The following is a 27506-nucleotide window of genomic DNA, read 5'->3' as shown; positions in this document are numbered from 1 at the left end:
AATGTAATGCTGTGCTGCATAGAACAGCCACTTAAATTACTAGGTTTTTGCTTGCATATGAGTGCATACCATCATGCAGGAAATCACGCCGCATGTACATAGAATTTGCAGTGTGTGTGTGTGTGGAGGGGTTGGTTGGTACCTCCTGGCAGCGTTCACTCCTCACACAGGCATGGGGAACATCCTATTACTGAGCCCCATCTTTGTGTATATGTTCTGTCTTTGCAATTGACACTATTTAATATCATGGATAGTTGACACAGAGGTATCCAAACCAGGCCACTTTTTTCATAACTCCCTCTGCTGTATACACACAGGAAGGGAATACATGTCTATCGCCCATATGAAAGACAGTACCTTGACTGTGGCTACTTGTTGCGCCTATACCTACGTACCAAGGTTTGGGCCACTGTTTATTGAACACTGTAGGAGCTTCACGTGTTCAGTATGCAAATATTTTGTTTTGGTACGCTGTGTAGTTGGTGAATCATGGAACACTGTCTCAGCTGCTTGTATGATAAGTAGGGATGAGGAGTGACTGATTGCTGTGTGCTACACCATCTGTAGAGGGGCCAAGCACAGGACAAGGCAGTGTGCAGCTGGTGCTGTGCTCAAGGTAGACTTCCACAGGCAGCCTGCCATGCCTGTACTGTCCTGTCTTGGGGGCCATTATATTACATATTAAAGGCTCTCCTTTCACATTGCGTACACATACCCTGATGGTGGTCTAACTTTGGTATTGTGCATACTGTGTAAGGCATGCTGCTACCCAACACCTGCAACAGCCTTCTAAGTCCTCTGCTGATTTGCCATGCTCATTTTACAGCATGTGGTAGTGCCTCACTCATCATCCCTACTTTAAAAGCAGCATCTGAGAGTGTACACCAACCCTAATACCAGTAAGGATGTGTAATTTTGTTAATGACAATATATTGCAACTGGTAAGAAGGACTGGGTTGTGTAGTTCATGGTTCCTGAGTCTGCACATAGTTATAGGCAATGTTACAAGGAATTTGTGTACACATTCCATGCATACAGTAAGTCATAGTGGGAGTACATTGAGCATTTACATGTCTTCATAACAATCTTTGGTTTCACCCCTGGGAACGGTGTTTGGGCGTGCCTTCATAGTTAGGAAGTATGCATGCTGCTATGTGTAAAAACTTATTCAAAAGACACATAGCATGCATGCATACTTCCAACTTATTAAGGCACGCTAAAACACTGTTCCCCGGGGGGAAAACAAGGAATTCTGAAAACACATTGGAAATACTAAATTGTGTGCCAATAGTACTTAGTAATTCTGGCATGGCATTTCTGGACACCTTGCTAGCAACATTGACTATAAGAATGTACAGACCTGGGACCCTTTCACTACATGTGGCATGCCTTTCTAAGAACACAAAGTAAATTCACAACTTGTAGAGTTTACAGTGTAAGCTACAAATGTATGTGGTCACATACCCTTGCACTCCGGGTTGAACTAAGTGGACAAACTCCCCCCCCCCCCCCCCCCCCAGGTTATGATCACTCTAACTTTAACCATGACGCCACCCAGCTTATACATACATACATTCATGTGTTGGTTTTTAAGGTACAGGGCTGATGACAAAAAGGGCCATGTAACTATAGAAGTTATCTAACAATATGGTATTAGAAAAAGCCAACAAGAGGCAATAGTGAAGGCCCAGAGTAAGGGTCTTTTTATTTACCTCTGGATGTCTTCTTAACCAGCATACACTTGAGTTTCCTTGTAATGCCATTGCCCTTATGGTCTTGCTTGCTCCATAAATGCACATTTTTCATGTGTCAAGGCCTTGGAGCGTGCAAGGTCATGTTGAGAGCAAACAGTTACCCATATGTACCATGAAGAGTAAAACCACACAATGAAATACCATCAACAGAAACTTAGTGCACTACATCTGTTTGTTAATAAAGTGCTCACTGTTTGGAAAGCCTATTTTCAAGTCAGCAATTTTCTTTGGTTATCATATTCTGCAAGGACAAGTAAGCTAATAGCACAGAACAATGTTCATTTTCATTTACAGCACATTCTATGTTAACCTGAACAGTAACAAGTGCAAACACCATCATGACATATAAAGGTATTGCATGTTATCCTTAATGCAGAATGATGGTTACAACCAATTTCATTGAGGGATATTTACTAAGCAATTTTCCCATTGAAACAGACTTGAGTTTTAGGGGTGCCGCTTCCTCTTTCAGGGGCCTGTTTACTCAAATATAGCTGTCAAATAACTACAAAAAGCACTACAATGTGTGTACATGTTAATATCGCAGACAGTGCATGTTCAAAGAGTGCATTGAAATAGGACCGCCTAAGGGCCAGGTCAGCACAGCTCAGCATGTACGCAGCAGGAGAACAGGCAAACAGTTCAGCATGAACGCAGCAGGAGTCCGACTGCAGACTGAGCCATCAGCATTGCAGGAGCAGAAGACAGAGCAGCTTGGATGCAGGAGGCCCAGGACGAGACGGAGCAACTTGGAGCCGGAGACATTGTTGGATACTTAAAGTATTCCCTAATATGCCCAAAGGCTGAAGGAGCGCTTGTTAGTCACTGTGCTGCTTTAAAATGCGTGACATAACAGCATCCAATGTGTCTGACAGCGCAGCAGCTCTGATGTGAACAGACAGTGATACCACAGCAACTGTGAAGAGCCCATCCCAGTGTTTTTCTATACAAAAGGCTTTCCTCTTTTTAACACCCCTTGCCAGGTGGTGACTTTCCACTTGGAGGGGGGGGGGACGGGGGGACATTGTTTTGTGGTGCTGACCCCTGCAGCTTATGCTGCTGGACTCCTCCCACCAGTCTTTCCTGCCTAGCCCCCCCCCCCCCCCCCCCCCACCATGCTCCTATCCCTTCCCTCCTGCCTGTCTCTACTTCTCCCCCATCCCTACTCCTCCCTGGCACTCCTGCCCTCCTCCTCCCGCTGCCTCCTCCCCTTGCTATCCTCACCCCTCTTCTCTCTTCTCTTCCCAGGCCTATCAGGCTCCATGCTTTCCTTCTCACACTCCTCTGTTCCCCACTTGACAGAGAACGACAGACAGGACTTACACTTTTTTCACTCCAGAAAATATCACAAAAGACTAAAGTAAAGGGAAACAAATGACGACAGAAGACAGCACAACTCAGTCAGAAAACGCAAAAATATACCACCGGAACTCCTCTCCGACACTAACCTCCCCTCTCACTCTGACACACCCTCAAAGAAGTGGCAGGAAATGACTATTTATACTAAGAAAAAATATCATGCACCATGACATACCACGGCGTGTGTGACCTCTGCACTCCAGAAAGATGCCGATTTACATGAACACGCCTCTTCTTTTTTTTTTATTGTGAGAGTTATCCATGCGATGAAATAGCATTTTGATGAATCTAGGGGTTAGTTAATTGTGGAATGTTTTTTTTCCCTGTCTCAAAAACCAGAGCCCAGTCATTCATATTCCTTTTCCCTTTTATATTCCTCTTCCCCCATTCCTTCTTTCTGTCTTAAGATATTCATATCAAGGACATTGATAGGATGAAGGTGCGGACTTAAACAGTGTTCTAATGTGCCTCATCTTGGAGGACTTGCAAGTCTGGGACACGTGCGCAGCAATTTCTGGTCTCTGATGGAACAGAATACAGGAGTCTGGTTCAACTACCAGGGACAGCAGAACTTCTTTTCAGCCACCTGAGTTGGGGAACGGAGGGGAAAGGAGGAATGTGGAAATAAAGCTGTGGAAATAATTTTCTGTCAATGGACTTGCAATTTCAATTTAGATAAGAGGTCTGATGGGCACTAGACATTTGGGATGTTCACAGGGCGGGAAGGCTGCGAAAAAATGTGGTAGAAGCATAGAAAACTACAAAATTGAACTATGAGAACAATTATGCTCATCCATTCTGCCCCTTCCCCTACCTACCCCAAACCATATATACTACTTTCCTGCATTTCCTCCACATTTATGAATCTGGATACCTGTTAGTTAAATAGTAGTATCCATATTCTTAATACCTAAAAGATTTTTTAAAAATCTTCAGTTTTTTCCTGTCTCTGAGAGTATTGTATTACAAATTTTAGTGTCTTATCCCTCCAATATTTTTATGAAGACACTGAAGAAAACTAGCCCCAAAACTGATCTCTATAGCACTCTTGTTAGTTATCCTCCTGTTTTTGGCGTGAATTCATTTGCCACCATCTTCCATTCTCCATTACACAATCACTTTCGAAACTCTTTTGTAACTACTACCTTGAACAACTCATTCCATAAGGGAGAACAGAAATTTTTTAACACTCAAAAGATCATCAGGCTGCTTAGCTTGAGTCTTCTGTGTGGAATGCTGCCAAATACCTTAGCGGAATCTTAGAGCCCATTGTTTGCTCTCCTCACGCTAATTCCCTAAAAAGCAGAATTGTTGGAAACAGCCACCGCCTAGTAAATCCATGCCAGTCTTGTGGATCCTGTAGTGAGTTGGATTCAGTGTACTCAGTCTCTTTTCCTTTACTCATGATTCCATATAGCTTCTCCACTGAGATCAAATTGGCTTACAGTTTCCAGCTTGCTTTCTCTACCTGCTTTTGCAAATAAGCTGCATCTACATTTATCCCAGTCTTCTGGAAACATTCTTATCTGAAGTAAGTGACTGAACGCTGTTGACACTGCTGCCAGTATCTCTACTACTATTACTACTTAATGTTTTTTATAGCTCTGCTCCCATCTGTACAGCACTGTACAGGTATCTCCTTTTGAGTTGTTGAATCTAGCTCTTATATTTTTAAAATTCTTTTTTGATTAAATATGGGAAATCATTGATATTAATGTTGGACACTAAGTTTTTATTATGATGGTCTACAACACTTTATTTTCTGCTCAGTTTTGAATACCACTTGGTAATTATCTCCCCTGAAGCGCTGAAAGAAGAATGAAGAAAAGAAATTGCCCACCTCTTTAAAGTATATTTAATAACATGCTATTTGTGATGTGTACTATGTGTCCATTTGTTAATATGCCTATATTTCAAGGGTGCTGGAGTATCAATTGCTTCTATTTATCACAATTGTGATATGACCATGCAAAATTTGCTGAACCATGAGTACTGTGGTATGTCGTCTTCTGTCGCAGGGTAAGCAAAAGTGCCTATTCCAGCTTCCTTAGAGATCACCCACAGCCCTAGATATATTTGGATATCTTTCCTGTGAGCCTTTTTTGAGACTCTTCTATGCTCTATTTTTCTTACATATTTCCATTCTTTATATGGGTTGTCCATGTTTGTACAGTAGCTTTAGATTTTCCTTTTATAGCTTGCATCTGGCAAGCCAGAACTATTTTTTTTTTTAAATGTTAAAACAAATTTACTTAAGCATTTTATTAAAATCTGCTTAGGCCTGTATGCTGAGGTTCAGATCCCGACATGCATGTTGATGGGGTTAGAAATTAAAAATCTGGATAGGTTGGCTCTGTTGGAATGCAGTGTACACTACACTCTGAGGTATCTCACCCACCATATTTTGTCTGTGTGTAAACATATCAGATGATTTTGTGACTATAAGTTGTGAATCAATAATTCTAATTTATAGAAAGTGACTTTCGAGGTTTGTTAGCTCAATAGACAGCACAGAAGTGACTATTTTGTGACACTTTAAATGAATTGTAGGTATTTCCCTACCCCAGAGGGCTTCCCATCTAAGTTTATACCTGAGGCAATGAAGGATGAAGTGACTTGCCCAAGGTCACAAAGAGCAGCAGTGGAATTTGAACCTTGGCTTCACTGGTTCCCAACCAGCTGCTGTAACCACTAGGCTGCTGCTCCACACCAGAAATAGTTTTGCCTGCAATATCAAGAAAGGGTAGAGAGGGTGAGGCAGGCTGAAAAGAAATTATTTTAACTATATTCTCCTGTGTTAACCTTCCATAGAGGACAGAGAATATTATGTCCCAAGTGAATGGAAGCAAGTCAAAATGCATCCCATTAGAAGAAATGGATTACAAGATGTGAGAATGTGGTGTCCTTCTATAGACCTATTTCTAAATTATGCTCTGAGTAAGATTGTTGAGAAATGGGTTTGCATCCAGTTGGAGGATTTTCTGGAGGAGATGATGTTTTAGACAGGGGCAGTTTGGGTTCAGAAAATCTAATGGAACAGAAACCTGTTAATCTCCCTGTTGGATGATATTTTCAGAGGCCTTGTTAGACATCGTACAGTGAGTATTGGTGCCATTGGTTGTGGCTTCTGCCTTTCATACAATCTCTAATATGATGCTGCTGGAGAATTTAAGAATGATTGGTATAGAGGGAAAGGTTCTGGAATGGTTCACTTCATTTTTAACATAAAGGAGACAAAGTTGTTTTTAAGCAGAAAGAATCTGAATGGTATAACATGCCCACAGGGGTCGGCCCTCATTTTAATATATTTCTACAACCATCGGGAGTGCTGATAAGGAAACTAGGAGTGACATACATAATTTTCTGCAAATAACATGCAATTTTCTATTCTCTGTGAGCAGAGTAGTTTAATTTTGTAAATGTGTTTACTTTGATTATACCTGTTTTGTGTAATTTTTTTTTAATTTGATTTTATTTTAATATTATCCTTGTGAACCGTTTTGATAAAATTTTATTTGTAAAAATGGTATAGAAATACTTTTAAATAAATAAATAACCTGACCATAAAATATTGCAAAGCCATTAAAACATGGTTTGCATGTACTATACCTATGTAAATGGATCTCATGTATAAGTCAAAAGTATTTTTTGGGCCCCAGAATTGAGATTTATCTGTTACCTTTGGATAAGTTGAGGGTAAAACCTAGGGAGCTTATGAAATTATAAGACAAATCATATTTAGAAACCGATAATTTAAGAAAATCACTTAATTTTTTTAAAAGCAGAATAAAGTGTCTCATAAAAAATATCATTTAACAACTTAAAATGTACCTGCTGTATGAACCCTTTTATTCAAATCCTTCCAAGTCCAGTTCATCATTGGAATTTCTGAATAAATTGTGAAACTGTTCTTCGGTGATGCCATCAGCGTAAATGTTGTTTTCGCTGTCTCCATCTGTTGAATCATCCTCCAGTGCTGATTCGTCTGTCTTCATAGAAGGCATCATCTTCTGAGCCATCCATAGAATTGATAATGCAGCATTTCAGGAATGACTTCTTGACCATTTCTGGTGGAATTGACTCCCAGGTATCCTTTGCCCATTTTGCTACCAAATCAATGTTTGGTTTCATCATGTTCCCTCATTTTGTTAACTTTGCTTTACTGGAGCACATCCATTGTGGCCACAATTGATCCTTTAAAGGTTGTTGAAATGGACATTGATGTCAGACCTCCTGGAATCACTGCTAATGTGATCGCCATTTTCTTTGCATCGCCCTTCACATTCTCTGTTATATGGGCGCGGAACATATCCCCAGTAGTGGTGGTCGTTTTCTTAGCCCCGTGCCTGGTTGCCTACCACACACATTGCGCAGCCACCATTTCATTCCCTCATTCATCCAGTCTAGGATGAACCTGAACAGTAATGCCTGCTGGAATTTAGGTTCTTCGGCATAGTTTTCCTATTGAATATTACTACCAGACACAGTTTTGTGCTATTTGCCAGACAAGACAGGACCACCATGAAATGGGTCTTTTCATGACCAGTTGATTTTACAAGTATAGTCTTCTCACCAACGCCAGCTACAGCGTGATTGCCAGGCATATCAAATGTCATCGGCATTTCATCCATATTACCAATGTTTTTCATATCAAAATGATTCTTTATTCTCTGCTGAATAATAAATTTGTAGAACAAACAGATCTTTTCATCAAGTTCTGTAGGCAGTTTCTGTGATCTGGTATAAGATGCTCATTTTCCTGAAGGTACGATGTCATTCTAATGGCTGTCCCTGCTTTCTGAATCCTTCCCTCCCTCCCTCATGTCCATCCATGTGTGCATGGTGGACATGAGGTATATTTTATATTATGTTATAGAACACTCTACACAGAATCTGGTAAAGCAAAACTTAGTTTACTAAATGTAAGTTAAACAAATGGATAATACATCAGCAAAGTAATATCAACATTGAATACAGTATCACAGTAAACTGTACATAAATCAATACAGGTAAATAGACAAAGAATATTAACAAAGAATAATGAACAAAAGAATACTTCCCTTATACACCCTCCTCATATAAGCCAGTGTTCATAGGAAATCTGAAGGACTCAGGCTCAGGGACTCTGAAAGAACAACTTGCTCTGTTCTCTCAGCTCATCCAGCTAAAATAAGCAAATGCTATGTCTTGTATATCTCTCTGCAAGTTTGGTGCTGAAATGCCTTTGTAATACCTATCTTTTGATCTCCCATTTGGTAAGAGACACCAACTGTTTATAACTTATCAGCTCATTGGTATGAATACTAGTCTTTTGCATTTGATCCTCCCAGGATCAAATGATCTTTGATGTCCCCAGAGATACCAGATGTTTCTTGGGGCCTTCCCCACTCTTTATCAGCAGCTTGTTGCCAGAATGTCTCAGGAATGTAGGGAACAAATAGTGATAGTGTCATGCCTTTGCACAGTATTTGTACTTAAATTATATGCAATATATTGATTTATATTTATCAATCATTGGAGTCTGTTCTGATCCATAGCTAGCTATTCATGGTACAAAGTCTTCCGGAGATCTAACTAGCTTGCCTAATGTTTCCATACCTTGTTGTCAGAATTTTTCCCTGCCTCCCTTCTACATGGCTGCCCCCTGTCAGAATCCTTTTCTCCCTCCCCCATGGCTGCTCCTCTGGTTTGATTCCTTCCATCCTCCTGATTCTTTAACTCGCCGGCTGCTATCTGCACAGTGAAGTACGTGCATTTGCTTAGAAATGTCCCTTCTCCTGCCCTACGGTGTCCCAGTAGAGTGATAGGACAGCTTTTCTACCCAAAACTCGTCCAGATCCCTTAACTCGAACACTCGCTGCTGTGGCTACAACAACAAATTTGCAGTCACTTAGGCGTGTCCTCCCCCCTCCCCCATCAGGTCCCAGTGGTAAGCTTTGAACCATGTGCCAGTCAGACCCCGGTTTGGGAGGGGGAAGGATTTGCCTGAGCAACTGCAAGTGCTGTCATTGTCCTCATAGCAGTGGGTGCGTTAAGGGATCGGGAGGAGGAGCATGCAAACGATTTAATCATGCATCTTGCATTATGATATTGGCATTAATGTAGATTGACCCATGGATAAGACCACATTGTTAAAGATCGATTTTTGGGGTAAAAGTTTTCAACTTGTACACGAGTATATAGGTAATTGACTGTTAAATGAAAACAAAACTACTATACTATGGCAAGGGCAGTTGGAGTATCCCCAAAAGTCAATAAGGTATTTCACTTTGCACACTGCTCTGCTCAAAATACAAGTGTCTCATGATCCATATCACCCGATACCGCCGGCGAGGGCATGAAAGTCATAAGGTGTTAACAGCATTGTCTCAGGGGGTAAAAGGGGGGGGGGGGGCTACCGCTACTATGATTCATATGTCACTGCTAATGTCTACGGTATGTTGGGATGCGGGAATCCATCCGCCTGCCTAATATAGGATAGGTACACGGGGGAGCACCATCTGCTGATATGTTGGAGGGCAGTGCCCAGCAAGCCAAATGCTGCTGCACTGGAGGCCACCTCGATTCAGAAAGAGTGAGTCCTGAACTGTTAAGACTTCAGATGGGCCATGTCCAAGGCCGTTTGAGGATGGCATTAAACTGATGCTTGCTCAGTGGGCGTGAGTTAGTATGCAAAAGAAATTGCGTCCCTCCAGAGGGCCTGAGCACCTTATAATGCACTGTTTATTTATCGATTTTGTATACAGTCATTCAGGGGACCATCACAACGGTTCACATAGTTGTTGTTGTAAGAACAAATAAAATAATAGCTATACAGATATATAAATCAGCTTATTAATAATAAAATTAAAATAATTAAAACAAGCAATATCTAAAATAAAATAAAAATGTTAGTAATAAGTAGAATAAAATAAATTATGTACAATAAAACATCTTAAATAGTAAAATCAGAAACAAGCATTCAGTGAAATGCTGGATTCTATGTTATGTTGGATCCTGATAAGCCTTCTTAAATAACCCAAGTTTTTACTTCCTTTCTGAATGTTTTTAATTCTGGCTGAAGCTGCAGTTCTGTTGGGAGAGAATTCCAAATTTTGGGACCTGCCAATGAGAGTGCATGATCTCTTACTTGGCAACCGGGCATGTAAGCAGGCCTGAAACTTGGGCTAATGCGACTATTGCCCCCAGCCAATTTGATAGGTCTTCAATCTCTATATCTTGATAACGAGCTTTCCCTCTGTGATGGAACCGTCAAAGCTCGGAGTCCAGAGCAGTCGTGTTTGACAATGGCTGTGGCAACCCTTATGTGACATGCGGCAAAGAATGCAATGCAAATGATGGCTCTGAACAAGACCAGTTTGAAGTGGTCCATAATGGCCAAAGGTTAGCAGCGCCATAGAGCAAGTAAATGGTTGTGGAATATCGTGCTGTATGTGTCTGGGACTCACGGTTGCATTTGGCCCAGCCCGTGAGGATGCACCTATCGTGAAGTCCTTTACTGGGTTGGGCAAACCTGGAGCCTCAATGAAAAAGGCATAACCTGCCAAATTGGTTTGCACTGTACCTTGGGATGTGCCACGCCACTTGGCCTGTGTGATGTATTCCACCATCGTGTGAAAGACAGAGGTCTTCAGGCAGGGCGGATGAGTCCAAGAAGTTCACTACATTGTCCTATCCCCTCAGATATGCTCACTAGGTGGATGGTGCCATCGAATGCATCCTGGCTCCAGTGCTCCATAGGTGTATTGGGATCGGTATCGCCTGTTCCTTGGTGTCCAGAGAAAATCTCCAGAAGTCTTCCCACTTAGAATGAGAGACAATCGGCAATCTTGTAGCGAAGACCAGGAATGGGTCTAGCCTGCGCCAATACATTTAACTGCAAACACCTCTGAACCACCTAAGGAACTCAGCAACAGATGTGCACCTTGTAGACTGCCTTTTGATTACATGTACTACCGTTTGGTTGTCATACCAAAATATCACCTTTCTGTTTGCTAGCTGCTCATGCCAAAGATGGAGCGCTATGACAGTTGGGAAGAGTTCCAGAAAGGTGATATAAGCTGTGATTCCTAATTTCACTCAATTGCTAGGCTATGTCTCAGTGCACCAGCTCCCTTGAAAGTAGAGTCCGAAGCCAATGCCCCCCGAGGTGTTGGTGAAAAGCTGCAGGTAGCCACACCACTGAGCCAATGAATTCGACCAGGAATTTCTCCCATACTGCGAGATCCTCACGTAAAGCTTGGGTAACTCGCAAGCAGTGGTGGTACTTTGTTACTGTCAAGGAAGCATTAATCAATTGTGTAGGAATGCCCGCCCCATCAGGATGACCCAGCAGATGAAGGCCAGGCTTCTTATTAGAGATTGCACAGTGGCCAAGGTCACATTCGGGCCGATACAGTAAGGAGCGGTAGGAAGAGCTGCGTTAGTGCCGGGCGCACCTGCGGTTGCCGCACGCACAGTCCAGCTCGCCTACAGCCCAATACTGTATTTTAAATAGCTTGCAAATGCAAGCTGTGTCCAAGAAGCGTCCGTGAAGCATTAGGCCCGCACAACCCATTTTACTGTATAGAGCGCTATACAGTATCCTGGGTGCGCTGGCCTAACGCTTCAGACACGCTGGTATCTGTCATTTCAAATGTCATTTCAAATGACATAAGAACATAAGAACATAAGAAAATGCCATACTGGGTCAGACCAAGGGTCCATCGAGCCCAGCATCCTGTTTCCAACAGTGGCCAATCCAGGCCATAAGAACCTGGCAAGTACCCAAAAACTAAGTCTATTCCATGTAACCATTGCTAATGGCAGTGGCTATTCTCTAAGTGAACTTAATAGCAGGTAATAGCAGGACATTTGAAATGACAGGTACCAGGAAGTGGACGGTTCTCCTACGCTCGGGATTGCCAGTCCTCTCTCCCCTCCTCCCGAAGCAAGGCGCGTAAAGCAGCCTTGCTTCGGGAGGAGGGGAGAGAGGACTGGCAGTGTAAAGCAATGAAGCGACTTACTCTTCTTGCAGCCCCCCTCCGGAGACGGACATCGGCGGAGACAGAGGCAGAGGCAGCTGCCGGCGAAGATGGATGCCTGCACGGGCGAAAGCGGCCCCTGTGCGTGCATCTGAGCTATGAGGTCCCATGAACAGAAAATCGTCCAAATAGTGGACAGTTCCATTCAAGCTCTACGTCGGGAGAACTCCCAATGTAGGAAGGTGCTGAATGTCTCAAAAGTGCGCACACAAAATAGATCACCCCATGGTATGCACCCTTGAAGTAGAACCCTAGTAAAGAAGTCATCCAGATGCACTGGCAAGAGCTGGACCGCGGACTCTGTTGACCTTTGCCATGAGAGCCCCTGTCCCTGAGGAGGTCGAGCATATTGAAGGAAGTGTATTGGACCTTACATGTCTCCTGGGGGATGAAGTCATTCCTGGATAGGAAAGATTGTGTATCATCCTGAATTTACCCTGCTCTTTCTTAGGCACCACTGCTAGAGGTGACAAGACCATCTTGTCAAAAGGCAGGAGGGTGAAGGGGCCTGCTACCCTGCCTAGACTAATTTCCACTGCCAGCTTCTCTCACTACATCAGCGAACCTAATTGTAGAATAGGCATTTGTGTCGGGCAGGGTTCAGAGGACTATCATGCTATTCTGAAGCTCTCCTTAAAACCCTCATATAACATAACTGCTGCATGCCTTTTGGGATAAAGGCTAAGGCCCGACACGAATCACTCCCATCTAACTGGGGTCGGGGCTTGAGCATAAGGGCTACTTGCCCTTACTGCTGGGGGCTTTCTATATAAACTTGGTAGCGGGGTGACTGGCAGCACAGATGGAGCAGATGTGCTTGTATTTGCAATCCTGCATCATGCAACTCCCATTGATATATACCGCCACATGCTTCAGCCGTGGGGTTGGCTGCCCGCCCCCACCCTTGGGGTCAACCACAACTTGATGTCTTGTGTGCCCCAGGACATGGATGGGATGAACGCCAACCTTTCCCTGAACCGCTCATCATAATTCAACCAAGTGAATCCCTTGTAGGTGGAGTGAACCCTGACAATGGTGTCCAAGACCACAAAGCTAAGTGCTTAGAGGGATCGGCTTGGCCAACTATTGATGTTAGACGTGCAAAGGATCGTACCTAGATGTTAATGTTCCTCGAGATCCGCTTGGGACCCGAAAGAGCTTTGTGCCGTTTGCAATCCTTGTGTGACCTTTCTGCACTCTTCCATCAGGCTAAAAAAATCAACATACCAGTGATGGCATATGCGCTGCTGGAATGAATGAGAACGCCCTGCCACAATAGCTTCATTGTGTTCAGCGTCGGAAAACTAGCATTAGTGGCAGTGGTGCTCCGCGAACCCTCTGCCACTGACTATCCCTGGGAACCAGAGGAAGATGCTGGCGAGGAGCTCCTGCTGTTCAAGGAGTCGGAGCGGCAGGAGTGCCTCCTACTCTTCCTCTTATGCCTCCTTTTGGTTTTGTCACTCTTTAATGGGGGCTGGGCCTTATTGGCCTCTGCAGGGGGTTAGGCCACCCCTTCCACCACTGGAGGATGATTGGAGGATTCTGCAGCCCCTGGCGCTGAAGTGGCCCCACGAGACTCACCTTCGGTAGTCAGTCGCCACAGTCTGTACACTGGGCACGTGATCTGGACTCTCATACGTGGCATTCTGCAGGTCCAGGTGTGCTCTAGTGAAATGTAGACTGGAGCAGGGAGAGAGGGAACAGATGTCATGGGCTCTTGCGGCTCCAGCATGCTGGTGCCCATGTGCTGCAGCACGTAGCATAACCAGAATTCCATTGGCTAATACCAGGAGGAATACCTGATTGCTAGTGCTGTTGGGCCCCCTGGTAGAAACTTGGAGGTCTTGGGTATGGCCAAGTGGGTCATAGTGGAGGGACAGCCTCCGCGGCCTTCCAGCCTGGCATCTGTGTACTGACGGGGGAACGTAAGGAAGCTGTATGGCTGGGCTCCCCCAGCTGCAAACCACACTGTTCCTGAGGAGGTGAAACTGCCTGGGTAATTGACTGCTTATCCCAGAGAGCTGGTGCAGAGGGCAGGGGGATATAGTTCTCACCCCATGTGCTGCACTCCCGGTCACTGGTGTTGGCTGTTAGGTCCCCAGGAGGGAGCTGAGGTCTCAATCTGGCTCTTCCTTGAGATGCCTTGCGGCACCTCGATCCCGAGTCCCTCCGGGGGTTACCGACTGGCGGAATACATTTAGATTCCTCCCCAGGTGATACTGGGCTCTCTGGATCCCCCTGTGAGACTGGATGGGGAATAGCCTTTCGACCGCATGGCATGGCTGAGACAAAGGTAACTTACAATGCCCTGGAGAGAGCAAATACAGACCCCCGGCCCACTATCCCCCAAGGGTCCTCCTTGTCGAAGATCTGGCAGCTGGATCTCCACAGCAGCTTGAGTTGAAGCCTCTATGACCAGGTGACCCGAGGCCGCAAAGAGAGCACTCTGGTCAGCAACTTAAACCCACAACTCGTGGCAAGCAGTTTCCCTCTGCATGCCAGGGTAAAGTGCTGCCACTGAGCATTTTTTTTTAAAGCTCCTTCTGCCTGGTTGTAACCAGGGACCTTTTCCCTAGGAAGGCAGCTGCGTGGAAGACAGGAAGCAAACGGGGCCGGGGGGCATTGCGCTCTGGCCAGGTGTTCCCCCCACGTGCAGCTGCCACTACCCCTTGCAACAGCCCAGGGCTTTGAATCGCCCAATGAGCCATCCCACGTTGCTTAGTCATGCCCCCCCCCCCCCCCCCCCCCCGATTGGGCATCCCATCGGGACCTCCTCGCCCCCCCCACCTTTAGCCTGCAGGTCCCGTGCCAGCAGAAGGGGGGGGGGGGGGGGGGAGACGCACAACATCTGTGTTCCCCTGCCCCTTCGGCGCTCCAGGCACGTGTGGTGTCTGTTTATCAGCGGCACCAGTGAACACCGTGGTGCTGTGCTTTTACATTAGAGTTTGTTAAAATTCCCAAATGAGCTAATTGGGGGTTGGTGGTATTAGATTTATTTCTAATTTATTAAAATAATTGCATAAGAATTGATTTGAAATCAAATAGATTCATAAATTGAAATCAAGAAATTCAAATTAATGAATCGAATATTTAAAGAACATTTCTTAGGAAGTCAACATATATTTAAACTTTAAATTATATAGAAACATACAACTTCATGGCAGACTGTGGCTCATCTAGTCTGTATCTTCATATGAGAAACTTTTCTTCTGTTTCTAAAAGCATAGCTAAGACTTAGGCGGTATTATAAGAGCACAGCTTGCTTTATTTTCTAAATTTGAAGCTTGTTTTCTAATAGTTTCTTTAATTCTGGAACTTTTGAATCAAGGAGCTTTATAGAACCATAAAACATGACAGTATGGCTCATCCAGTCTGCCCATCCACATCAGCTGATCATTTTTATAATCACTTCTCCATCAAAAGGCTTTCTGTATTTGTCCTATGTTCTTTTGAATTCTGATATTGTCCTTGTCTCCATAGCCTGCACATGGAAGCTGTTCCATGCTTCCACCGTTCTTTGTAAAGAAATATTTCTGGAAATTACTCCTAGGTCTACCCCATTTCACCCATTCCCCATGACCATTCGTTCCAGAGCCTCTATTTAAATTTGAGTTATAGAAACACATTTGCAGATAAGGATTATCTTGTTTGCCTTGCTCGGTTCCTGCTGCAGTGTGACCCTTGGATTTCTCAAAGATCTTTTGGATTTTTCCTTTAAAACCAGAAATCCTCTATGCTTTTCCCATGCCTTCTTAAATTCTGTTATTTGTCTTCACCAGCCCATTGAATGCATCTACTAGCATGTGCTGTTAGAAATTCTGGATGAAGCATGCAGACATAAAATAACATCCTGTTCTAGTTGGCAGAGACCACTGTTCACTCTAAACTGTGCGCGTGCATAGAGGTCATGAACCTCATGCACACAGCAAAACATAATGTGGACAAGAAATCCTAATATGTGCATTCTATTGGCTCATAGTGCATAAATTTGAACTTGGCTTATAAAAAGTTGCATACAATTTTTATTTTTTTTTTGTACAGGCAATCTTTCATTAATTTGAGAGACCATTGGCAGAGACCTATTGCTTTTATGGATTATAATGGAGCCGTAAAGGATTTTTGTATTCATTATTATGAAGATGTAAAAGTTCCTTTTTTCTTTGCCTTTTTCTCTGGAACTGCCACTGGTACCAGGGGATTGCCAAACCAACTTCTCTGGCTGTGGAAAGGAAACCATATGTGAGATCTTATGACCATCTCTCTTGCAATCAGTTTATAAATTGTATTGTTGGGCTAACACAATTTTATTTTTAAATTTACTTTTTATTTGTCAATGAAAAAAAAGTTATACCAAGTACATTTAGCCAGATATAACCAGAAACTCATCTGGAGAGCCATTACTTATCACAAAATCTTATTTTTCACAAACATATTTATATAGCCCCTGTGTTACTATGAATATAGTGAGTTTTTATAGTAGCCACAAGGAAATGCACACTATTTTGTCATGTCTCATTTTTTAAAATGCTCTTTATAATAACTACCTCCACTTGCAGTGAATAGTAGCTACAGAGGCCTTTTCATACAGTCAGGTACTAAACAATGTAATAATAACCAAACTGCTCACAATTTAAAAAGTGCTCTGTACAAGATCTGAATTAATTGCCTTACAATGTGCTGAGACTGCTTAGCTTGCACTCCTAAATTTGAATTTGATTACGTATCACTACCATACAGACATCAAATTTTGGTTAGTGTGGTGATATCAGCTTATTGAATGTTAGCAAAAGTTCTTGATTAGTAAGGAACATACATACAATTGATATTACTTTAAGAAATTATGGTGGTTTATTATTTTTATTTTAAAGCTTTGATTAGCCAATTGTTTTCTCAATTGTCTTTCCTTGATTATCTTCATAATGTGCTGATTTTGTGTAGAGATTGAAGGCCAGGCTAACTATAAGGCAAAAAAGAATACGGCAAAGACAGCTGCATGTTTTGTTTGGTTAAATGCTGTATTGTTTTCTCTTAGATGCATTGTAATGAGGCTATATAAAATGTTAAAAAGAAAAAAAAAAAAGCTGCTGTAGTTCTGTAATTTAGATCTCTGCTGTCCAGTGAAAGTCAACTGTATTGATCATCTGGACTTAAAGATTTTGTCTAGTTTTTCTTTTTTTCCTTATAGCTTTTGACATGTTTAATTTAAAATGCTTAATAAACAATTTATTTTCTGTTTAACCAATATTGATACTGATCAGTTATTTTCTAGATTGTTCCAAGCCATTTGTTCAGTGTGTGGAGATTATGTGCAAAAGAGACATTTTTCCCCAGTAGTTGACATCTTTCTTCTCAAGAATATGCTCTCTGAATCCCTGAAAAATTCGTTGGTCACATCCCTAGCACAGTAGGTTGATTAAACAGATTGCACATGGCACTTATTACGCTGATGATTCTCCTGCATATCTTGTTAGAGATGGTGATGCTTTGAGGCCAAGTAACCCTTTAAATCCTGAATTGCAGTCACTCTCTTTTCATATACATTTTTCATATAAATTTTGTTCTCACTTACCTCATTAAATCTTTTTATCCCATACTTAGTATCATAGAATCTTTCCTTGCACCAGATAAATTAATCATTCTTGTCTTCATCAGTGGGGAAAACTGTGGCCATTTTTGTGTCCCCCTTTCATTAAAGATTTATTTATATTTTATACTTTGTATGTGATAACATACAACTAGTTTCAGCTTAGTTTGCATTCTGCCACTTCTAAATGCTATTGTGACGATGACTCTGCACCATTGCTAAATATTTTCCAGGGTATCCCTTTTCTGGAAGGGCTGGATTTCACAGTGGCTTCAACCTGGGGCAGAGACTGAGAAGAGTTTAGAAGAATGGGATTTTTTTTTTCCATTCTGTATCTCCTACTTATATTTTTGGAAGAAGAGAAATTTTCCCACCCTGAACAGGGAGAGAGAGTATTGGGCACTAATTCAGATTGAAGAAAGAGATCTGGGATACTGTGCACCATGGATAAAGCTGTAGCCTTGGGAGAAGTCATCCTCCTTTTTTTTTTTTTTTTTTTTACATTAACAAGCTTTTTAATCTTGGCTTGAATCTTGTTTTTCAAGTTGAAGTAAAATTTTTTTTTTTTTTTGTTGAACGTCTTTGGGGGCCAGTCTTGCGCAGCAGGAGATGTTTGGTTAAATGCATCCTCTGCGGCGGAAGTCAGAGTCCACTCAGCTGTCCAGTGCCAGGGCACGCATGTCAAAGACTGCAGACCTCTGGCTCAGAAAAAATGGAAATAGGACCCCCCCCCCCCCCCCTTGGCCTCTGTCCCTGTTCCCATTCACCTGCTTTCCCCTCATACCTTGATCCCCACTAGAAATACTCTCCCTCTCTCCCTCCCTCTCTTCCACTCTCCCTCCCCTTGCTCTTTTTCTCTCTTGCCCCCTCCCCTTCTCTCTCGCCCCCTCTTTCTTTGTGGGGTCCTGACCTTTTGCACAGGGCAGCTTGCTAACTTCACCTGTGCCGCACTGCCTGTGCTATCCATGCAGGAACCTCGCCTGCAATGGTTCTGATTCGGCTTCCTCTTCTGGCAGAGCATTCAGAAGGGAGAAGAATTCGGCTGTGGTGGATTCTACGAGACGAGGGAGGAAATCTGCGGGAAGGGAGAATTCTACGCAAATTCTGCACTATATAGCGCATGCTTGTGCTTAATGTTTGTATTGTTCAGTGTTTCCAAATATCATTTTTCTTACTTTTTTTTTTTTAATCTGTTTACAAAAAAGATGGGCATAGATATGTGCTTCTGTACTGGCAAACTATTACTATTGTCAAAAAAAAGGAAAGTCTACCATTCAAACATGGTGAAAGTGTTCATAAGATGAGTTTACAAAGTTTTATTTTCAGCTGGTAAGAAAATAATATGAAAAGTAAAATAAGTGAAATGCTTCCCATGAAGCATAGCCAACCTCCACCCCCCCCCCCCAAAAGAAAAAAAACACCCCACATCTTTTTATTTCTGCAAAATTCTGGATTCAAGGCTAAGCACAATGGTTTAGCTGGATTCATAATAGCATCAGAGGCCATGCCTAGTCAAAACATATGCAGCCTCAACAATACTTAGCATGTTGCTTTTTATATCTACTTTTTCGCATGTACCTCCTTAACACAGTATCAGGTTTGGTCGGCCAGGAGTCGAATGCTACTGCCAACATGACAGCGGAGCTCAAGTAATTCAACTTCAGTTCCTGATAAATGAGGTTAGTAACATGGCTGTAATATATATTTTTAATATCATTTGATTTTAATAGAAGTTTTCCTTTTTCTTTTTTTTTTTTTTCATTATGGGTATTTTTCTGGCAAATGTTGCTGAGATGTGGGCCCATTGTGCAGCCATATAAAACTTCTTCAAAGTTAAGTATCTTTTGTGAATTCATACTAACAGGTCATATTTGTGTGCTGGGGAGGAAGTTTTTGTTAGAATTTCCTCACTACATAGTGTTCAGACCACAGAAGCAACTATAAACAGACTACTCCAATGTTTAGTTGTTTTTTTTTTCCTCTTGTAATGCAAGGAGAGGAACTTAACCAATGTTTTCATTGTATTGTGACATTTCTTTTTGTGTTTTTACTTTCAGATTCATTTACTAAGAATCACAAGTAAGATACTTAGTTTTTCTCCCTGTTGCCAGGGCAATATTACCGAAAAGAGCTTTTCAGCTTCTATTAGTGCACTAGTTCCCAACCCTGTCCTGGGGACCCCTCAGCCAGTCAGGTTTTCAGGTTCCCAACCCTGTCCTGGGGACCTCTCAGCCAGTCAGGTTTTCAGGATATCCACAATGAATATGCATGACAGAAAATTTACATGTTATGGAGGCAATGCATGCAAATTCTCATGCATGGGCTAGGGCTAGGGGGTCCCCAGGACAGGGTTGGGAACCACTGTATTTAGTGACTGAGTTTGGTTTGCCACTTACCCCAGATATTCAGTAGGAGCTTGTTATAGAGCAGTGAGGATTTTCCTCCCCTCATAGTATTTTTATTAATATTTATGTACCACCTTCTGCTATAGCTCAGGGTGGTTTACATCGTAATACATTCATAATATAAAATCCAAAAAGAGAAAAAAACAGATGCTAAAATTGCCAAGAAATACTAAATTACTAAAAAAAAATTCATCATAAAATTAAAAAAAAACAAAAACCCAAAAAAACAAACCCAGTAGATAAATTAAAAATAATAAAAAGGACAGTTATGATTAAAATGCAGAATTAAATACGTTTAACATCTTAAATATTTTTGAGCATAGTATCAAGAGCAGGTTTACAGGAAGGGAATTGTTGGAGCTGCAATTGAAAATGCACACTTACGGGTCTGTCAGCCTAATAGCAGGAGCCGAAGGGACTTTAAGCAATCTGTAGTCTTGATTGTAAATGACAAGTGGAATTATGAATTTGCAAAAAGATTTTTCACCCAAGGAAAGGAACTCAGGAGGTTGACTTGAGACGGCAGTGCAGACAACTGATTAATTTGGGTCTTGAATGTTAAGGCAGAATCTATTTGGAAACCAAATTTTTAATCGGGAAGAGATAGATAGACAAAGATGAACCTTCAATTTGAATTGGTGACTAGATGGTACTAGGGGAACCTTGAATATCAGCAGGACTTCACTTTTTGTAATGTTAAGAGCTAGTTTATTCAGTGTTAACCAGTGACATACAATGTACCAATTTTCTGCCAAGTAGGTGCCACCTAAATATAGAATTTTGTCATCAGCATATCGTCTGTAACCAGAACATAATCCAGCCAAGATTTTACACACAGGAGATATGTATATATTAAACAGTAGAGCAAAGATGGTTAAACCTTGGGGACCCCCATTGTTATATACCAATTAGACACAGAATTACCCAGTTTAGCTTGCTGTTTTTTTGGTCTGACAGATAAGATTTGAACCAGGTCCAAACTGTCCCCAGTTATTCCACATATGTGCAATCTATACAACAAGATCTGATGATCTATTGTATCGAATACAGCTGTTAGGGAGTGTAATTTTGTTTTACTGTAACTTTGTAGAAATTGTTCTTTGGTGTCTTTATTGGGTGCAGCAAATTTTGATGATTCAAGGCCTCTGTGCTTGGTTCTTTATAAACTTTTATAGTCCTCAAGTGGATTGTTAATCCCTGATTCCAGTCACTCTCAAATATTGGCTTTTAATCATGGAGATTTTCATTACTTAGGATTCCTGATTACCTTTTAAATCCACAAAATCTGTGTGTTTGTATATCAAAGTTTTCCTGGAGTTGTTAGTACTTGACCCTGGGCTCAGACACCCTCGCTGTACTACTATATTCCATACACAACATTGTATTGAAATTGCTTTTTCTTCCTCTGTAGCAGGGATGGCAAACTCCAGCATGCATATTCTTTCTTGATATCTTGAAAGGCTGGCTCGTTTGTGGCACTTGAGGACTGGAGTTCACCATCCCTGCTCTATAGTCTTACCACTCTGATATCTTGATTTACTTTGTGCGTCAAAAGAGCTGCTTCTTGTGGTCATTGTAGTCCAACCTGGATATTCCTGTATTTTAGGGAATCCTTCATGTCTGTTTATAGTATTGTCCTGTATAATTGTTGGGGAAAGAGCCTCAGTTTTTAGCTTTTTAAGGTTTTGTTAGTGCTCTTAAAGTCCTTGGTGAAGCTCCTTTGATCTGTCAGCAGGCTTCTAGGTGTAATTGTTTGAAAAGTACTTTAACGAGAATGAAACATGTATCATGATACTTTCATGCCCTTGTGATATGTTATTCTCCCTTTTTCCTTACTCAGTTGGAAATCTGCATTGCTGACTTTATATGTAGTTGATACATTTTTGGTGGTCTTGATTTCCAGAACCTCTAGTTATGTGGCATTATGTTGCATTATTTGTAAGAATAGATATGTTTCAGTTTTTGTAAATTCTATTCTTTTTTCATTTCCATGTACATTCTTGTTTCCTGCCTGGTATTGGTCTGTATCCAGACTTCTGTAGATTAGTTTAGGTGTTGGTTTTTTTTTTTTAATTAAATGATAGCTCTTTAAGAAACAATTTTGAAGATTACAATGGCCCAGGAATCTGACTTATTACTTCAGGCATGATATTCCTGTAGTGCCAGTATGCTTAGAAATTTCATACACACATTAACTTTCAAAAATGTAATTACTATTACTGCAAAAATATGAATGGTTGTTTTTTGGGTTTTTGTTTTTTAAACGCAGATTCCAAAATCATAGCTTCCTATGGTAATAGGTTTGGCTACAATAAGTCTTTAATGCAGAGAAATAAAGGTCAACAAAAATGCAAGATACATTATTGGATTAACGTAATACATTTGACTAGCTTTTGGGAGTTACATGCCATTTATCAACTTAAAACAAAAATAAGTATCCTCATTTCTTTAATTTTTATTTAATGGATAAGCATGAAAAGAATAACTTTTGTATACCTATTGGGGATATGTGTCTCCTAGGAATACTACATATATATTTTGACATTAGAAATTGAATAAGAGACCAATCCATAATGAATAGCAGCCACAAATATTTATTGGTATTACCAAATGTGTATGTAATTTTTAGGAGTTCAATATACTATTTATTGAGCATTGTAATTTTTCTTGAAATGATTTCTGTGTTTCTATTACATATGCCTAAGTGTATAAAAAGTAGAAATTACTACTTACCTGATAATTTTGTTTTCTTTAATGAAGACAGGTTAATCAATGCTAGTGGGTTATGCACCTCCACTAGCAGATGGAGATGGAGCAAAGCTGACATCACGGTATATATACCCCTGCACTATCAGCCCACCAGTATGTTCTGCAAAAGCCAATTGTGGACAACTAAGCAACCATTCAAATAGTTAACAGAAAAAAAAATATTGAGAATCAGACAAGGAGTGTAATATTACTTATCTAGGGACTAGATCTGACATTTACCAGCAATCCCTGGAAACGCAGCCACTTAGGACAATAGCACCACTATCTGGCAGCCAAGGGCAGGAAGGTAGATTAACCTGCCTTCATTAAAGAAAAGGAAATTATCAGGTAAGTAGTAATTTTTCCTCTCTTAGCATTCAGACAAATTAATCCACAGCAGTGGCATGTACTAAAGCTACACCTGAGCAGGGTGGGAGGCTGCCCATGGTCTGATCAACACCATATGTGCAAAGGTTGCTTCCTCCCAGGCTTGCACATCCAGGTGATAATGCCTGGAATCTGTGTAAGAGAGACCACATCGTAGCTCTGCAAATCTCGATGGGAATAAAACATCTAATCTCCGCCCATGACACTGCTTGAGCCCTAACCTGACTAAGCAGTGGCTGCTCAGCATCCACATACATGGCCATGATGACCTCCTTAATTTAGTGGGCCATCGTAGAAACCTCCAAAATCTCATGATAAGCCTCTTGATACACAGGATCTGAAACAGGTGAAATTCATTCACATCTTTCTTCCTGTCCAGAGTCGTCAGGGAATTGATTGATTCAAGTGAAAATCAGAGACCACCTTCAGCAAAAAGATGGAACAGATCGTGGCTGGACTGCCTCCGGAGTCACTCGCAGAAACAATTCCTTTCAAGGCAGTGCCTGCAATGCAGAAACTCTACGCGCAGAGCACAATCCTCTAGTAATAAATCTCAAGGAGAGGCTATGCAGTGGTCAAATGGTGGGACCTGCCAGAATCCAGAACCAGATTGACTCCACAAGGGCACCAGCAACTGCAAGGGGGGATGAAGATGATTCACCCCTTTCCAGAACCACACACCTGCCACTTGAACCTTCAGGGAATTAAGGATCAAGTCCTTAAACAATCCAACCTGAGCTGGATTTTAACCCAACAAGGCTGAACTCGTTCCTCACACCAAGCCTCAAACACTCGCCAAACGTGAACATAGGCTAAGGAAGTGAATAACTTTCACGCTCGAAGCAAGGTGGAATTCACAGCAGCGAACTAACCAGGTTTCAGTAACCAAGCCTTCTCAAGGCCACATAAGACAAAAATGAAAGATCTTTAAGAAGAATAGGCTCCTGCCATAGTAGATCCCAGTGGACTGGTACTCTGAGAGGATGTTCAACCAGAAGCCTCTGCAGATTTGCATACCACAGCATCGTGGGCTAAACTAGCACCACCAGAATTACCAACCCTGTGTGTGTTTCAAACCTCCGAATCATTCTGCCCAACATGGGTCACAGGGAAAAGACATATATGAGCTTGCCTTCTGGCCACTCATGCATGAGAGCATCAATGCCTGAAAACTTCAGATCTGTCTTGCAACTGAAGAAGTAAGGAACCTTCATATTGTGTGATGTCTCCAGCAAGCCTACAAATGGGAGATCCAAGCAGCCCACTATAACCTGGAATGCTTCGTTGCACAATTCCCATTCTCCTGGATCCAGACTATCTGCTGAGAAAGTCAGCTCTTACATTGTCTTTTTCCTGCAATGTGTGAGGCTGAGATCTCCTGAAAACTTACTTCCACCCATTCCATGAATTGGACTATTTCTTGCAACACTTTCTGGCTCTTGGCTACTCCTTAGTGACTTGATGTAAGCCACCATTGTCCATTTGGGACTGGTTGACTAATCGCAGGCATGCCAACTGAGCGGCATGAGTTTTCAGCCGATTGATGCCCCAGAGATTTCCTCTGTACCCCAGCGCCCTTGCGCTGCTAATTCCTGTGAGCCCCCCAATCCTGGAGGCTTGCATTTGTTGTGTGTAGCAGCCAGTCCGGTGTTTAAGGGAACGCCCTCTGTTAGATCTGCTTGCAACCACCACTACAGATGGATGCTGATCTCCACTGCTAACTGAAGTTGTAGCGAGCAGTCCTGAGACTGTAGACTCAAATGTGCAAGCAGTGTGTGCTGAGGACACATGCGCTCTTGCCCATGGAACCACCTCTAGGTGACTACCATCAACCCGCACACCTGTAGATAAGACCACACTGCTGGGCATATTGTTTGTCAGTAGTTGCACCTGTGCCATCAGTATCTGAATATTGAGCTCTGACAGGAACACCCTGTCTTGCTTCATGTTGAAAACGAACTCCAAGATACTCCAGTGTCTGGGATGACTGCAGATTGCTCTTGTCTAAGTTCACCACCCAACCTAGTTCCTGTAGCAAGGAGATCATCTTGTGTGAGGCCTGAAAACTTTCATGGCTCTTGGCACAAATTAGCCAATAATCTAAGTGCGGGTGGATCACAATGACATCCTTTTTCAACTTTGCTGCTACTGCCAACATGACCTTAGAGAAGGTCCTGGCAGCGGTGGCTAAACCAAAGGCTAGCGCTCAAAAACTGATAATGTTGCCCCAAAACAGAAAACCATTGATGCTCCAGTCGGATGGGAATATGCAAATACACCTCTGACAATCCAGATACTTAAACTCCCCCAACTGTATTGCCTCCATCAGTGAGTGTAAGGTTTCCATTTGGGAACGAGGCAATGCTGGTTGACTCCCTTGAGATCCAGGATGGGATGAAAGGAACCCCCCCCCCCCCCCCGGTACAATGAAATAATTGGGATTTTGGCCTGTATTTTTTGTGACATGAGCACATCATACACTCCAGTCTTCTGCAGAGAATTGCAGGGAGACACCATGAAAACATCCCACTGAGAAATTCCAGAGCATAGCCATCTCTTACCACCTCTAGAACCCACTGGCCTGACCTAATCTCGAACTACCTCTGATTAAAAAAGGAGACAGGCGACTCCCTATCTTCTGTTTCCGAGAGTGGGTTGGTACATGCTCATTGAGGGGGTCAGGAGGGGGGGTACTGGCACTTGAGCCCTTACCTTGTCTGGGCTGCCTGGGATGAAGGATTGAGACTTACCTAAAGGTCGAGCCCTCTGAGAAGCTGTCCTCTGAGGGGTCAAAAACCTTGGAAACTCATTGCATGACCTCTTGCATCAAACAAGTGCGGCACCTACTTTTAATCTTCTGGTAACCGAGGAACACCCCACTTATTGGCCTTTTTTTTTTTTTTTTTTTAAATCCCAAATCAGATTGATCATTTAAAAGGTCAATTTATAAGATTAGACTTTGAAATTGCCTCTGCACCAGTTAATCAGTCATAGCTGATGCTCAACCCTGCTTAGCTTCAGAGATCAGATAAGATCGGGTGCGTGCAGGGTGGTGAGGCCGTAGAGCACTGCCCTGAGAGAACACAAGCAAGAGCAATCCACCAGGGAGCAGCAAGAGGCCATCTGCAATTCATTGCCACCGTCTCAAGGCCTGCTTAAGGATAGCCTCAATTCTCCTGTCCTGTGCCTCCTTCAAGCCATTCCCCCTTCCACAGGGATAGTCCACTTGGTGATGACACACACCAGCGCATCCAGTTTCAGAAAGCACAACTGCTCTCTGCCGGATCCAGGGGATACAATGCTACCATAGCTTGCCCCCTTCTAAAATTTAGCTTCCGGGGTGCCCCGTTCAAGATCAATCAGTTCTTGAATAGCATTCAAAAAGCTTTGTGTAAGGAATCTCAATGGGGTTCTTGTTTGGCTCAGACATAGAATCAGCCCTTGGCACCCCCAGCATCTTCAGTGCCTAGGTGATCCGAGCCAGCAACTCACCTCTATGAAAGAAATGCAACATTTTTCTATATAGCTCCAAGCCTGAAGGAATTTCCCATCCTCCAGGGAGTAAGGGTCGCCTTCATCTGTGCCACCTGAGTTCCTATCAGCATGACCCACAGCAGGTGTAGACTTACTGAAATGCTTACCCATGGCACCAGGTGCGCAGGGATCTGCAGTTTGCAATCCTGAACTCTTAGGCCTACCACGACATCAACTGAGCAAAACCTGTGAACGAGGCCTAGCCAAAAGCCTGCTCAACCCGCCAAGCTCTTTCGCGGCAGACTTGTGCGTAGTAAAGCGAGCGAACGCTACTGCGGTCCATACCAAAATCAGGGGGCATCGGTCCTGCGCCCGCCGAGTAACCTTCCCCTGCTGATGAACCAGTTAGGGGAGCCCCCAAAACCAGGTGAAATCTGACGGGTCACCTCAGGTCCCTTTTCTGCATTATGCTGGGGAGGGCGGGCTCAGTAAAAGCAGCCAGAGATAATTTTCCCTGATCCTCCAAGCAGCACTGACCCAAGTTAGAGGGAACACCAAGCTGAGATGCCTGAATATGTCAAGCAGCACAAAGTTAAACACCTGCTAGCATTATGCTCCCAGAGCGTCTGACAGTTGTGTGCCCATCTGCATGCCCGCACAAGCGAACGTGGTGGGCAGGGTGTCCAAAAACAAGGTCTGTCCAATAAGCGACCAAATATAGGCGCACAATATGCAGGCCAGGTAGGTGCCCTCGCGGACATAAGTGTGAACT

The 27506-nt window shown here is 42.7% G+C and overlaps 1 protein-coding gene across 4 annotated transcripts in view; it reads left to right on the top strand.

Moving 5' to 3' along the window:
- STXBP5 (syntaxin binding protein 5) overlaps nt 1-27506 on the top strand; it is a 1098992-nt gene that overhangs the window by 181125 nt on the left and 890361 nt on the right. For all 4 annotated transcript variants that reach the window (XM_029594044.1, XM_029594043.1, XM_029594042.1 and 1 more), the window contains exon 3: nt 19318-19399. In XM_029594044.1, coding sequence (XP_029449904.1) covers nt 19318-19399 — 82 coding nt within the window. The remainder of the gene's footprint in view (nt 1-19317; nt 19400-27506) is intronic.

This window comes from Rhinatrema bivittatum, chromosome 3 (assembly GCF_901001135.1).
Source record: "Rhinatrema bivittatum chromosome 3, aRhiBiv1.1, whole genome shotgun sequence".
NCBI lineage: Eukaryota > Metazoa > Chordata > Amphibia > Gymnophiona > Rhinatrematidae > Rhinatrema > Rhinatrema bivittatum.
Note: the sequence above shows the minus strand (reverse complement) of the source record. Positions and strands in the feature narration are given on the sequence as shown.